At 46.0% G+C, this 15,037-nt stretch overlaps 1 protein-coding gene across 2 annotated transcripts in view; it reads right to left on the bottom strand.

The window, feature by feature from the left end:
- Window positions 1-15,037, bottom strand: part of TLK1 (tousled like kinase 1) — a 618,148-nt gene that overhangs the window by 519,392 nt on the left and 83,719 nt on the right. For both annotated transcript variants that reach the window (XM_069225321.1, XM_069225320.1), the window contains exon 3: window positions 4,276-4,347. In XM_069225321.1, coding sequence (XP_069081422.1) covers window positions 4,276-4,347 — 72 coding nt within the window. The remainder of the gene's footprint in view (window positions 1-4,275; window positions 4,348-15,037) is intronic.

Here is a 15,037-nt window from a genome sequence, read left to right on the forward strand (position 1 = left end):
CAGATCTATAGTGTGTGTGTGTGTGTGTGTGTGTGTGTGTGTGTGTGTGTGTGTGTGTGTGTGTGTGTGTGTGTGTGTGTGTGTGTGTGTGTGTGTGTGTGTGTGTGTGTGTGTGTGTGTGTGTGTGTGTGTGTGTGTGTGTGTGTGTGTGTGTGTGTGTGTGTGTGTGTGTGTGTGTGTGTGTGTGTGTGTGTGTGTGTGTGTGTGTGTGTGTGTGTGTGTGTGTGTGTGTGTGTGTGTGTGTGTGTGTGTGTGTGTGTGTGTGTGTGTGTGTGTGTGTGTGTGTGTGTGTGTGTGTGTGTGTGTGTGTGTGTGTTGGGGGGGGGAAGAGGCCTTTCCCTTTCCCCATGCTCACTTGGGGTTCTTCCAGACTAGTTAGGGGTTTGGTGCCCCAAAGAGCACTATCTGTTTTCACGCCTGCCATCCCTGGCCCACCCTCCCAAGAATCTCCCAACACTGGAGGAGGGCAGATAGATCAGGAGTGTACAGCCCTGAGCCCAACTACCAGGGTCCGACTGCTCGTGCTGCCCAGAAGTTTCCACCACGGGCAAGCAGGTCAGACCTCCTCCAAGCATTTGTCCTGCCCCACAAAGGGCAGCTGTGGAGGGGTGGCCCAGTGCACTCACCTGTACTGGAGGGTATCTGTGACAGTCGGAGCTCCCTAGGTGGCCCCCTTACTGAAAGTATAGGCAGCAATAAAGGCCCGGAGGCCCAGCCAAGATAGATACATACAGGGCCCCAGTTGGGAGTGCAAAAAAGGCCCCCGGTCGAGACTCCTACGCCGAAGCCCCAAACAGTGGAAACATCACTTCAGCCATCCTGCAAGTCATCCAAGGCTCCAACACTGCGCTGGAGACTGATACAGAAGAGGCTGGGGTAGAAGTGTCCCTGTTGCACCAGAACCTATGCCAGGCGTTGGACCAAGTGACCAAGGTGAAAGGTAGGATATTCTAACTGGGGGATACTGTGCGGGCCTTTCTTTTAAGGTGGCCCACCTCTCGCAAACTATTATGATTCTACCGGACTAGGCAGAGAATGTTGAAAATAGGGCAAATCTGTGGGTCATTTGAGTCCCTTGCTGTGGGGCCAGAATCGCTCCCAGTAAGCAGTGTTTGATCGAGGCCGCTATAGCAGCCCGAATGATCTTCCACTTCCCCTTCACTATCCCATTCCATGAGTTCTGCAATTTATCACAGTCCCATGTCATGTGGGGGGGAACGTCACCAGCTCCATCCTGCATCTGAGGCAATCAAGGGATCGTGCCGCATGTAAGCTTACTGTGGATTGGTTCAGTGTCTAAACCATCTAGTAGCGTCAACCCCAAGTTAGTTCTCTGTTAATTTTAGGGTTTGGGCAACAGATGCTTCTTTAAAGTGGGAAGGATTGGGAGGGGGTGGGAGTTAGCAGGATGGGATTGTTGTTGCTTTGTTTTTTGGTTCTATCGTTTGTTTCTGTTGCTCGGCCTCTTCAGGTAGGACGCTCGCATTTCATGCGACCCACTTTGGGTGTCTCCCTTTCCAGGATTTTACTGTATCAACACTACAGGGCAGCTTACACACTACATTAATGCATGTCAGTCCATACTTTTACATGAACCATGGTAACTGTTTCGGTAATGACGTGGAACTGGATTAACAGAGGGGGGAAAATACTGCAATTTGCAAAGCAACATAACCTAGCAATTCTGACGCTCCAGGGGACTCCTCTACAGAAAAATAACTGACCATTTTTGGCCTGCAGGGGATGGTACAGAGTGCTTCAAGCAAGTTGCTCCTGGGGCTCAAGTGGGGTGGCCGTACACCTGCACAAAACCCAGTCCCTAAGATGACATGGGATGCCTATGGAGGATATGTGGCCCTTGAAAGTTCCATAGAGCATACCCCCTTCAATCTAATCAGTGTACATGCTCTCCCATGCCTTATTCTACACCGCTGACTCTCTGGAAGTTTAAGCGCCCTACCTTGCAGGGGGGGCGATGGTGGTATTGGTGGTGGTAGTAGTAGTGGTGGGGCGGGGAGACCTCAACAACATCATAGGCGCACAAGGGTGGTACAGCCCAATGGACAGTCTCCAGCAGCCAGGGAGGGGTCTGGCGTGCTAGTCAAACGGATTGGGCCTGACACATGGCGTTTATGGAACCCTGGTCGACGTGAATACACATGAATCTGCAGCGCATGGTTTGTTGCCCCGCATTGACTACCTATTCCTCCCAATGCTCCTACCTCCTACCCACTACAGGATCTCATATCCTTCCTGGAAGGATCTCTGACCATGCCTCAGTGATAGCGCATTTCAGAGCTCCAAGAACAGGAGAACACCAGGCGTGGCAGCTTAACACTTGGCTTTTTATCGACAAGCATTTCTCCGACTACTACACTGATGAGTTGTAGGCCTTCTTTGACATACATAAAGGCACTTTGGACTTTGGGGGGAGGGAGTGGCTCTGTAAGGCCTCTATGAGAGGTTCTGCCTTCTTCTATGCGAGGGTCAAAAACCGTGAACGGCTGGCCAAGATCACCAAATTAGAGACGTCTATACTGACACCAGAACGTGCAGTGCCGGGTTGCCAGACAGTCCTGATGCAGTACCAAATGGCCACTGATAGGAACTCCCTGCGTCAGCTATGCTTGGAGGAAGCCCACAGTTGCTGTTAAAGTCTATGACTGCGAGGACAAGTCGGGCAAGCTCCCGCACTGGCTGGCCACAAAGAACACAAGAGTCCAGTGTGATGCCCAAAGTACTAGAATGAGCCGGGCAGTTGGTGGATGATCACATTTGTTTTTGCACAGTGCTACGATGGGCTCTATGCGGAACAAGCATGTCCGGACTGAGTCTGAAACGCCTCTGGTCACAGATATACTGTTGTCCTGGCTGTCCCCAGCCAACAGATGCCGTGGAGCAATCATTGGGGGCATGTGAACACTCATCTAAAATTTGGGAAAACCCCAGGCCTGGATGGTTACCCACCCATTAAAAATCCTGGACTTCTTCGCGGAGGTTATCACCAACAGCCACTTTCCGTCATAGGCTGTCCTGCTCACACCTGGTCATCCACAAGACCAGTGTGGGTCATACCACCCACATTTCCCTCATTAGTATAAAGGCTAAGCTCTATGCCAAGTTGCTCGCTAACAACCTCCTACAGGTGTTACCCAGACCAGTGAAGCTTCAACCTGTCGCCAGAGCACATAACACTGCATCAGAAAGATTCTCTTGGCGCTGCCCCGTTTTCGGTTCCTGGGAGGCTCTGCAGCACTTTTGCTCATTGAGTTTAAGGCATTGACACCCTGCATGTCGCTGTTCGACGAAACCCTCAACAAGATGGGGTTTTGACCCAGGTACCGGGCATGCATCAGTGTCCTTTACACAACCCCACAAGCACAAGTGTGGATAAATGGAATCTTGTCCCCTAGGTTCATTAGGTGAAGCACCAGGCAGGGCTGTCCCCTCTTCCCCACTCTCTGCGCTGGCTATAGAGCCCCTGGCAGTCTGGTGCACTGTGATGTGCAGGTGTGGGGACTAGGCTGGGGATTAATGATGGAAGTGGGCGATGTTCTGCTGACTGTCTTGCCTGATCCACATCCTGATCACATTCTGCACAGCCTCTGGCAAAAATACGCAATCTCAGTTTTTTGTAGCTGGGAGTACACATTTCCTGGGAGTCCGAACTTAACTGGAGCCTTAACCTTTGCCCCTTGGTGTGGAGTGCCAGAGAGGACATGTCCCAATGGGACTAACTGCCCCATAACCTTATGAGCATAATAGCCCTCTTCAAGATGATCCTCCCGCAGCTATTCTACACACTCCAGAACTTTCCCCTCCATGTTCCGCAGTCCCAGTTTAACTCACTTGCAGTAGTTGGCCTTCCTCAACTACTGGCATATCACTTTTTATCTACAAGGAAAAATTACACTGAAAGGGCGGACACTAATTTTCATGTGAAAATTTTGTATCGTTATCAGGTCTTGAACTCTGGTTTTAGAATGCACTTTGAGCAGCTAATCTTTAAGAAATAGACAGCCGAAAATGCCTTTTTGATCAAGATGAGGAACTATTTCTGCTCTGCACTCGGAAAATGCTCAAGAGGCTGGCAAAGCAGAATCGAAGCACTCTGTATGAAAAGTGCTTTCTGCCAATTCAAAAAAGTAGAAAGCATCTGTGTCTTATGGAGACTTGAAACAGTGCCCCCGGGTTATCTTTTCTTAAAAATGTTGCCCAACCTAAAACAATATTTTTGTGTTTGCTTTTAAAAACTTTTGAGCCACAGATACATACCTCCGATTCCTTATCACTCAAGGAACCCAGGCTTCCAAAACTGTGATTAGAACTTTCATTATTCGTTGATGCCTGTTTGTTAGAAACAAGTAAGAAGAGACAGTAGATTACTTTAAACAAAAAAAAAAAAAAAAAAAAAAAAAAAAAAAAACTCAACTGCAAAACACATTTTAAAACGATTCCGAAATATAATCAGGATAAGGCTAAACATTGGGCACCACATTTTTGTATAATATGCCTTCAAACATTTGCATATTCAACTCCACAAATTCAGATCACCAAAACTGAAGCTACAGAATACTTTAAAAAGGTAGCTCCCATAAAATATGCTCAACAAACAAACGATAATCTGCAAAAACCACCTGATACCACACTTTAAGATTTTCTACTTTTACCAAACATTATAATAAGGGTTTACACAGGTACGACACCTCTTCCTTATTTACATATTTTCACATGCAATCTTTCACAATTATTTATTACATCTCTTACAGCTGTGACACACTTGACAATGCATTTTAGTGGCATCAATTAATTCTTTAGCAATCTTATTTGTGAATAATTGTTTTTACTGGAAGGGATAAAGATTAATTTAAAGTTACTCACACTTGGCAAATCTCTTTAGTGAATACTTTACCTGCAAATTTTTCACATTTGGACTATCCAAGGTCCTACTAGTCAGGATCCAGAAACTTTTCAGTTTCTGGAAACTGGAAGATGGCGCTGGTTTGATGAAGACCCCAAAAGCAACATCAGTGTGATATCACAAAGCCATGAAGCGCCCACCCATGCGCTTTATATAAATGTCAGTTTCCCATCCATGCATTCTGCACCAGTGAGGCAAAATGACGAAAATGATATCATTTTATAAAAAGTGCAGTTCAAAGAAATTCCTTGAACCTTCTTAACAACCATACGGTTTCATCCTTGTGAAGAATCTTAAGGGGGAAAAAAAAAAAAAAAAGAAAACTACACTACACACAAACAGATATTTACAAGTAACATTTTACCTTCGTAGCATGTGTTGCTGTAGATACACATGCTCTGCATGGGTTGGAACGCTGTCCCTCCATTTAATCAATGGCTAGCGTGTGGCTGGAGTAGATGTCTGAATTACGGTCCTTAGGACTCTCTGTCTAACCAGAGATTGCGGTCTAGCAAGAAAATAAACACAACAGAGTTTGGTAAATGTATGTGGGGTTGACCAAGTTGCTGCCTTACCCTACAAATATTAGCCAATGGAATGTTTCAGAGGAAAGCCATGACAGCAGCCTTTTTGTTGTGTTGAGTGTGCCCGGGGAGGCTGGGGTTGGTATAGGAAGGCTTTTCTTGACTTCAAGATAGCAGGTTTGAATACACCAGACTATCCATCTAGCAATTCCTGCTTTTGAAATAGGCTAACCATTCTGAAGATTGGTAAAAGCTATAAACTGCTGGTCTGTCTTAGGAGAGGATTTGGTCCCATCAATGTAGTACGTGAGAGGTGTCTAGCATCTGAAGTGTGGAGGGCTCTCAGCCACAGACTGTGGTTGTGGAAAGAGGATAGGGAGTCTGGTTGAGATGAAAGGGAGAAATAACCTTGGAAGGAAACTTGGTTTGGCAAACGACTTTCTCATTGCTGACCTGAATGTAAGGTTCTTGTACTGTGAGTGATGCAGCTCACTAATGTGCCTTAGTGAGGTTATAGCCACTAGGAATGCAACCTTTCACAAAACAAAGTGCAAATGCAGGAATGCAGTGGCTCACAATTGGGACCCATGAGCCTGGTAAAGACCAAGTTCAGGTTGCATTGAGGAGCTGGTGGCACCATTGGGGAAATTACTTTTGAGGCCCTCCATGAAAGCCTTGATGACCAGTATAGGGAAAAACAAAGTGTTTGCTTTGCATGCAGGAATCTACGGCAACTAAATGAAGTATAATGGAAGTTTAATTCTAACCCAGATTGTTGTAGGTGGTACCATGGGATGTCCTGCTGAGTAGTTCTGCTAGGTCGTTGTCAACCCCCCAGAAGATAGTCCGCCATCAAGTGGATGCTGTGATGAAGGGTCCAAATCCAGATTGTTAGAGCTAGAAGGGAAAGGCAGACGGAGCAGTTGCTGTCTTGCTATGTTTAAGCCCCAGTATGTATATTCCTATTGGACATTTTAGTACCAAAATAGGTTAAAGCCAAAGATAAATATTAAGAGAAATGAAGGTCTGTCATTAAAATGATGATTCAAAGGAAAGGAAAGAACTATTATCCATCAAAATGTGCCTTAATGATGCCTTCTGTAAACAGTCCAAGAATATCACATATGGATTAGTCACAGGTGTGAGCTTTTCAGCTCTTTGTTACATCACGGTGATACATCTTGTGAAAAAGTCCTGAGAAATACACACAACAGATCTCAATGTAGTCAACAAATGTTTCATCTTTTGGATGGCAACCAAACCTAGGGCTTTCTCAATGCTCACAATACTTTGCAAGGAATCGGTTAAGATGGAATTATATGGAATCCAAGTTTTCTTGGAAATAGTTTAATGAATATCTGTGACAAGATAAACACCCTTTTTTGGATTGTGTCACTGCGTGACCGATATTTATTAAGAAAGAAGAGGCAAAGGAAGAGGAGTGGAAGGGGAGAAGGAATGGAAGGGAAGAAGGAGTGGACGGGGACTGGTGCCTTTGTCTTTGTGCCTCTTTTTATGTTTGCAGTCCAGTTCTGGCTCTAAAGCCAAGTTCTCCTTGAAAGTCAGCTAACTCTTAGGTGGGAGAATGTGAACCACCTTGGGTGGTGGCTTGGTAACAATCCTTCCCATCTGAGGATGTATACATAGTCTCATTTGCATGCCATTGAGTTCCGCCTGGAACCGCTCCAGTATTGGATGCTCCAACTTGTCAGAGCTTTCAGAGTGACAGGCGCTCGAAGCAGAAGGGCTAGCCCTTAGAAGGGACACTTTCAAGGTAGTTTGCCTCTGCAGAGGTAGGTCTTGGCTCCAAGTGTTGCAGTGCCAAATGTGGTGTCTGCTCTGAAGTAGCTTTCTGTGCCAGTGGAGTCTTGGGGCCTGCTGGCATTTTTGCCACCGGCATGGGATTCAGCACCAAGGAGGCTTGACAGCTGGTCTGGAATGTTCAGCATGTGGATGTGGCAGGTGCAGATTGTGGGCTTCTTGTGGATTCGATCTGTGCTGCAGACATGGGGTGACCCAGTGGGGTAGCACCACTAAGGTTAACAGCCCAACCCCCTCGGGGGGCAGAGAGAGTGTTCTGCCTCAATCCGAGGCACTTTGTTGATCTTGGTATGAGGTTCTGCCAGTATCAAGGTCCATCGAGTTCGACACAGAGGTGAGATTGTTCCTGCTCTTCATCCAAATGGAAGAAAACACTGCCTCTAGTGACAGTTGGTGGGTTGGAATGTCCGGCTACCTCAAGATCCTTGGCACTAGAGGTTTCTTGCTCGAAGACATCCGAGATGTCCTCCAAAAAGTGTCTGTACATCTTATGAGGTTTCCAGTGCCTGTCCCTTCGGTGACAGTCTTTTCGGACTTTAAACACTAGGCAGACCCCACATCTAAAATGGACTTGGTGCCCCTGTGTAATGAAGGCAGAATGAAAAGTCACCATTTTCCTGTTGACTGGAGAGAATTATTCGAAGAAAAACAAGCTGCTAGCGCCCAGGCCCAGCGCTGTATAGTAGGAGTGTGCAGAGCATGTGCATCTACAGTAAGATGTGCTCTTAACACACATATATATATATATATATATATATATATATATATATATACACACACACACAATTATTATTTTTTATTGAAGAAAAAAAAACAAGGTTAAAGCTTAGTTATAGTTCAGAAAACTTATTTTCCCTATACAAACCAATTTTAACCTAAACTAACTTTAAAAAATCTAAAATTATAGCTTTATCTTTCATTTATAATTTAGCCACTGCCGTCAAATTATCGTAAACAGCAGACCTCGTAACACACTATTTTCAGATCACTAAGCAGACAACACTAACTATAACTCTCCACTCTACCATGCACTGTGTGGTTACAAATACAGTCATTTGAGAACTTAAGTGTTGCTATGATTTCACATGCCATAAGTGATGTAGCACGCAATGGTATAGACAGTGCATGTAAAAGGAATGAGTTATAGTTAATGTAGTGTGGCAAGAGAGGTGACAAGACTGTTCGGAGGTGCACAACATATAATGTAAGCACCACCTTCTAATTACTCAATTGAAGTTATAATTATAACATTACAATTTTTAATATTTGGGTATTTTAAGTTGGGTTTGTAGAGAAAGAATATACAAGGTATTCCTAAATATAAATTATCCTTAACGTTTGTATTGTCAATTGAATGTTAATGGTTATTTTTTTAATAAACATTATTTTTGAATTGCAGTGTGGAGTGTCACTGACTGGAGTGTTGTAAAGTGCAGTGTAGTACAGTAAAGGAGAGTGCCGTGGAGTTAGCGTACAGTGTTGTAAAGTGTTACACGGTGGTGTGATTTGTTGTGTCATGGAAGATTGTAGAGTGAAGTGGCATGCTGTACAGTGGAGTGTCGTCAACTGGAGTGTTATCAAAGAGTACGGTGGAGTATCATTGAGCACAGTCGCATAGAGTGTAGTGGCAGAGTGGAGTTCAGTGGATTACAGTGTAGTAAAGTTCAGTGTTGTCGAGTGTAATTTTGTGCAATAGACTGGTGCAAAGATTCATACAGTGTAGTGCTGTACAGTGAGATATCTGTGAGAATACTGCATGGAAGAGTGGTGAGTTATAGTTAGTATTTTCTTGATAGCAAGCTCAAAAGAGTGTAACAAGGTCCGCTACTTATAATAATTTTAAGCTAGTAGATAAATGGTAAATTAAGATTTTGCAGCATGAATAATTATTTGGATTCACGTGCTGTGCATTATTGTGCCAGCTAGTGGTTAGGTCCTGAATGGTTCTCGTTTGTTTTCACTTTTTTTTGCTATGGGTGTCAACCATCATTTGGTGGTAAGTCCATCCCTAGCATGATGTCAGACGGTATCCCAGACGTTCCTGTATGTGATCGCCATCTTCAGATTCTTTTTTTCCACGGATGGATTAGAAAGCATGACGGAGGAGGTCTGAAGAATCTGAAGATAAGAGAATACAAGTCGGAAATTCATCAAATAATGCTAAAGACCACAAGAAGATCTAAAGAGTGGAGAAGAGGAGCCACCTTAATCCCGAAGGACCTCACTGGTAAGAACCATGTGGCCAAAGAATGAAGAGGAGAGAGGAGGAAGAGGGTCATGGGAAATACCCCTTAAGTTCTGCCCCAACTACCACCACAATTTAGCAAAAAAGAGATCCCACACAAAGTCTGCAACCGCTGCCTTCTGAACAACAAGGACGAGGACTTCAAGGTCTGCTCAGTTTATGCCAAAAAAAAACTCAAGGTAGGACGTCACCGCAGATCATAACACTACAGCATGGCAAGCACTCAGAAGATGCAGGAATCTCTTAATGACCTTGGCTTATCCAGTGACAATGAGAACATTGAGGAAGCAGGACCAGCATGAGAAGGGCCAGATGTCGAAGGCACTGCAGCTGACACAAAAAAGCAGCAAGAGTCGAGGAAGAGAAAGAGACAAAAAAAAGGTAACAGAACCACCAAAAGGAACGGACACTAAGTTAGGAGAGGAGAAGGAGAAAGTATGCTTCTTACTGGACACATTGATGCTCTCACAAATAGCGAATCTCTACCTACCGATGCTCCCTAGCATCCTCAAACAGGGGAAAGAGGCCATCTGTGAATGGCAACTGCAGGAGCAATAACACATTGAGAAGAGAAAAAATACAAACAATCCACTCAGGACCCCAAATATATAAAGGGCAACGTCCCCTTGGACTTGATAATAACCTTCACCGCATGGAAAAGACAATGCCTCCACATCAACGGGGCCACCAGCTGAGAGGGAGAAAGAGGCGTGATCTGGTAGGAAGGCAGATGGAAAGAGAATCAGACACAAAGTAGAGGATAGCGAACTACAATGGCAGAACATTTCCAGGCCCAACGACTAGATGGTAGAATAATGCACAGCATATGATTCCAGAAAATTCTTCAAGCAGCAAAACTACTCCTACTAGTAAATAACCATCTAATTATAACTTACAATTTAACATTGTTGAAGTTTGTGTAGTTTAAATTTGGTTTCTATAGGAAAAGTAAGCTTTCCCCAAGTAGAACTAATCTTTAAATTATTTTTTTTCGAATGTATTATTATTTTTTTAACAAACATTTGTTTCAAATCTTAGAGTCCTATGTCGCAACTGGAGAGTTATGTGGAATCACGTACAGTGGAGGACACTGTTGTAAAGGGTATTGTCAGACTGTCAGAGTGGAGTAGAGTGTTTTAGAGCAGAGTAGGGTGAAGCAGAGCTTCAAAGTGGAGTTTGCTCAAGTGTTGCAGAGTACAGTTGGAGAGCCGGCTCATATCCTGGAGTGGCACATCGTGGACAGAAGCGGAGGTGTGTGGTCGAGTGTCATACAATGTAGGAGTGTCAGGGTGGCACTGAGAGTAATACAGTACAGAAGAGTGTAGACATACAGTGGAGTAGACTGACAAGACACTGGAGTGGCATAGAGCAGAGTATAGCAGAGTGGCATAGAGGGGGATAAATTGTAGTACAGTAAAATGTATTGGAGTGAAGTACACTGAGGGAGATAGTGCAGAGTGGATTAATGTGTCGGAATCGTGTGTCGTAGACTATAGTGGCATTAAATGCAATAGTGGAGTAGTGTAGCATATAGTTGAGAAAAATTCCATAAATTGGAGTATCATGCTGTTTAGCAGAGTGTAGTAGGATTATTTTGTACAGTACTGGAAAGTGGTGTAGAGTGACACAGTCTAGTTAATTTTTGTTCAGTGTAGTGGTGGACAGTGCAGTGTTGTAGAGTGTGCTAGAATGGATTGGCACACAGTGTTTGAGAGTGCAATGGCAGAATGGAGTAGCGTACAATGGAGTAGTGGACTCAAGTGGAGTACTGTGTCAGAGTAGAGAATAGTAAAGTGGGGTGCAGAGGCATACAAAGTTGCGTACAGTGTTATCTAGTGGACAAGACTATCACAGAGCAGAGTTATGCAGAGGTATAGAGTATAGTGTAGTACAGTGTTGTATAGAGGAGTCAAGGTGATTAGGCATGAGTAAAGTGTCAGAGTTTTTTTTTGTTTTTTTTATTACTGTTTTTATTGAGTTTAGAAAACAGAACCAACAAAAAAAATACAATGCAGTGCATATCAATGCAAGATATCACAATATCTTTGTCACATTTCTGGAGGAGAGAGTAAACATACAATCAGAAATAGGGATCTATAGCACCCACTGTAACAGTAGTTTTCCTCAGCCTCCCTTCCCAGATAGGATCCTCATGTAACCAATCCTTTTGTATATCATGAGTATCAGAGACACAGCCTCACCACAGTTGGCTGTCACTGCTCTGATCGAAACAAGGTTCACTTAATCAGCAATCATCGTTAGTCCTCCACTCAGAACTGGACTCTTCCACCCCAGTGAAACGTTCCAGTAGTGTCCCCCATGCAATCACATCCGTTAGTGCCCCCTCCTCTCTTCGGGTTATCCATATATATTGTTCTTCAGCAGCACCCCATTCCATAAAATCTCGGATCCAGTAAGGGATGGAAGGGCCCCGGGCAATCATCCAGCCAATGGCCACCCTGCGCTTAGGCAGTACCAAGGGCTAGTTGTGTAAGCCTATATGGGATACTTCTACCCTTGCAGTATCCACACTACACCTAGAAGACATGTCAAAGGCGTTACTTCTAGCCCCAATCCTGTTACCTCCTCTACTCTCCCAACCACCTCACACCAAAATCGGTCCACCATCCTACAGCCCAAGTCAAGTGTAGAAAGGAGGCATTGAAAGCGCCACATCTGAGACACCGAGCCCCTCTTGTTGGACCAATCTTATTAAGACGATCAGGTGTGATATACATCCGGTGCACAAAAAAAGTGCAGAGGTTTAAACCTGCTATTACATGATACTGTGCACACCAGCGACAACGCCATAGCCCAGTCCACATCCTCCATGGGGTCCCCAAGTTCACGCTCCCAAGCCCTACGTGCAACACCTATCGCACCTGGTTGAACTCCTCTCTCCCCCCTCCCCACCTCCCCTCCCTCCCTCACCAGCCAGCAAAGTCACCGCACCATCAACAAAGGGCCGGTCAGGTGCAGAGGTCAAAGGAGGGCCCAAAACACATAGGGGCCTATGGAGAACAGGGGTGCTCCAGTTCCAGTCTGCCAACAGGTAAGTACCCGAGTCTTCAGAGGGCATACCAGGGGGATTTTGGAAAGCACTGGAGGGGGAGGGGGGGGGGGCACAAGTAGGTACACAAAGCACACCCTCGATGGCACTGGGGCGGCCGGGGGCGCAGTGTACTTAGCAGGAGTCGGATTTTCAATAGGAATCAATGGAGAGACCCGGGGGTCACTCTAGCGGTGCAGGTAGGGCACAGGGGGGCTTCTCAGGCCAGCCACCGACTGGGCTAGGCAGAGTTGCCTGGTGGTCACTCCTGCACTGGAGTTCGGTTCCTTCTGGTCCTGGGGGCTGCGGGTGCAGTGCTTGTTCCAGGCGTCGGGTTCTTTGTTCCTTAAGAGACCTTTCCTGGCATCAGGGCCCTTGGTACCAGGGATACCATTTACAGAGGACTTATCTGGGTGCCAGGGCTGTGCCAATTGTGGGAACAAAGGTACAGTTTAGGGAAAGAACACTGGTGATGGGGCTTGGTTAGCAGGGTCCCAGCACACTTTCAATCATAACTGGCATCAACAAAAGGCAAAAAGTCAGGGGGTAACCATGCCAAGGAGGCATTTCCTTACAGTCTGATTCAGTCATCCACTTTGCAGCATGTTGTAAGTGCGCAGTGCAATAATAATGTCTATTATTAGGAATAGCCAATCCTCCCTTTTCCATGTCCCTCTGCAGCGCTAATGCCACCCTACTACGCCGCCCAGCCCACACCAGTGAAATCAACAAACTGTCTAGGTGATTAAATAGGCGAGCAGCTAGCGGAAACAGAGAATTCTGAACCAGGTAAAGACACCGTGGCAGGAACACAATCTTAGGCACAGCCGCCCTTCCCAATCACTGAAAGAGGCAGTCTATTCCAAAATGATACAGAGCGCTCAAGGCCAGTCAATACTCGTTCTACATTATGTTTTTCATGCGCCACCATGGTGTGAGTGACCCAGATACCCAAATATCTAAAGCTTTCGAGCTCCCACTTGAGCCCCACCCACAGTAAATCCTCCTGAGGCGCACCACAAAGAGAATCTGAAGGGAACAGAAGGGACTTCTTCCTATTCACCTGGAGACCAGACACTGCCCCAAAAGCCTCCAACAACCATAACAAAGGCATTGTAACACTTGGCTCTCGAAGATACAGCAACACATCATCAGCGGATGGCGAGACAATGTGGGTAATATGTCCCACCTGAATACCCCAAGGTGCCAGTTCCCCGCGGAGCCAGACCACCAGTCGTTCCACCCCTAGGGCAAAAAGAAGTGGCGAAAGTGGACATCCGTGCCTTGTTCCCCCCGCCAATCACCCAGGGTTTTGAGAGCTCTCCTCCCACCCGAACACACGGAGGGTGCAGTATATAGCAGTCTCACCCACGCACAAAAATTGTGGGCCAAACCCCATTTCCCCCGCAGCACCGCCAGGAGGTAGTCCCACTCCACCGTGGGGAAGGCAGTCTCCAGGTCCATGACGCTAGCACCAGTTCGTCCTCTGCACCCTCAGCTTCATGCAGCACATGTGCCGGGTGAAGTAAGTTATAGGTCGTACTACGGCCATGAATAAAACCGCATTGATCGTCATGCATCAAACCCAGGATCACTCCACGGAGTTGAGTAGCCAATATCTTGCAAAAGATCTTAACATCACTATTCAACATAGTAAGAGGGCGGGTCACCCAGCTCCCCTCCAAGCTTAAGCATCAAACACACGATGCCTTGGCACATGGTTTCCGGCAATATACCCCGCTCCCGGGCCTCCTCAAACACCCCCAACAACTCAACCGGGAAACCGCCCGCCCTGGAGACAGGCTATATGAACCTTATGACACCTCAGAAATGAATACACCATGTAACGTGTGGTGTAACTCTTCAGCCCCCTGACATTCCAGGTCAGCAGGTTTATCTGTTGACCCATACCAAGGCTTTGTTACCTTGTCCTCCACCCCTCACATCTCCCTCCTGAAGAGAGAAGGCAAGATGAGTACCCATTTCACCTCCCGCATACATACATACATACATACATACATGCACTGCTGTTGCAAACCTCAAACACATGCAAATCTGACCAACCAGATAAACCAACGCTCCATTATCCGCCCCGGATGAACACTAAAACAAACACATCAAACCATACTGTAGATCCATATTTGTAACTTCTGCCAGGACAACAGCCTAATCCCCAACTCCCCAGTTACTAAGTCCTACCACCACTGTGGAGTAACCACCCCCCCACCCTGTATGCAATATACTTGTGCTTGAATACCTACCCAACATAAACTAGTAAGCATGTTGCTTCCCCCCGTACAATACAAATTCAAATAGTGCCCCTTCAGAAACGTAACCATCATCCAGAACCTCCCCCCCCCCCCCCACCATGCAGCGCAGGCGCCTCCCGCATAGAAAGAGGCCCCCCAAAAGAGGGTGCAACAGCAGCATCCAACTAAGTGCAACAAAATCAAGTGTCCGCAGGGATCCTCTCTGCT

The sequence above is a fragment of the Pleurodeles waltl genome, chromosome 3_1, assembly GCF_031143425.1.
Source record: "Pleurodeles waltl isolate 20211129_DDA chromosome 3_1, aPleWal1.hap1.20221129, whole genome shotgun sequence".
NCBI lineage: Eukaryota > Metazoa > Chordata > Amphibia > Caudata > Salamandridae > Pleurodeles > Pleurodeles waltl.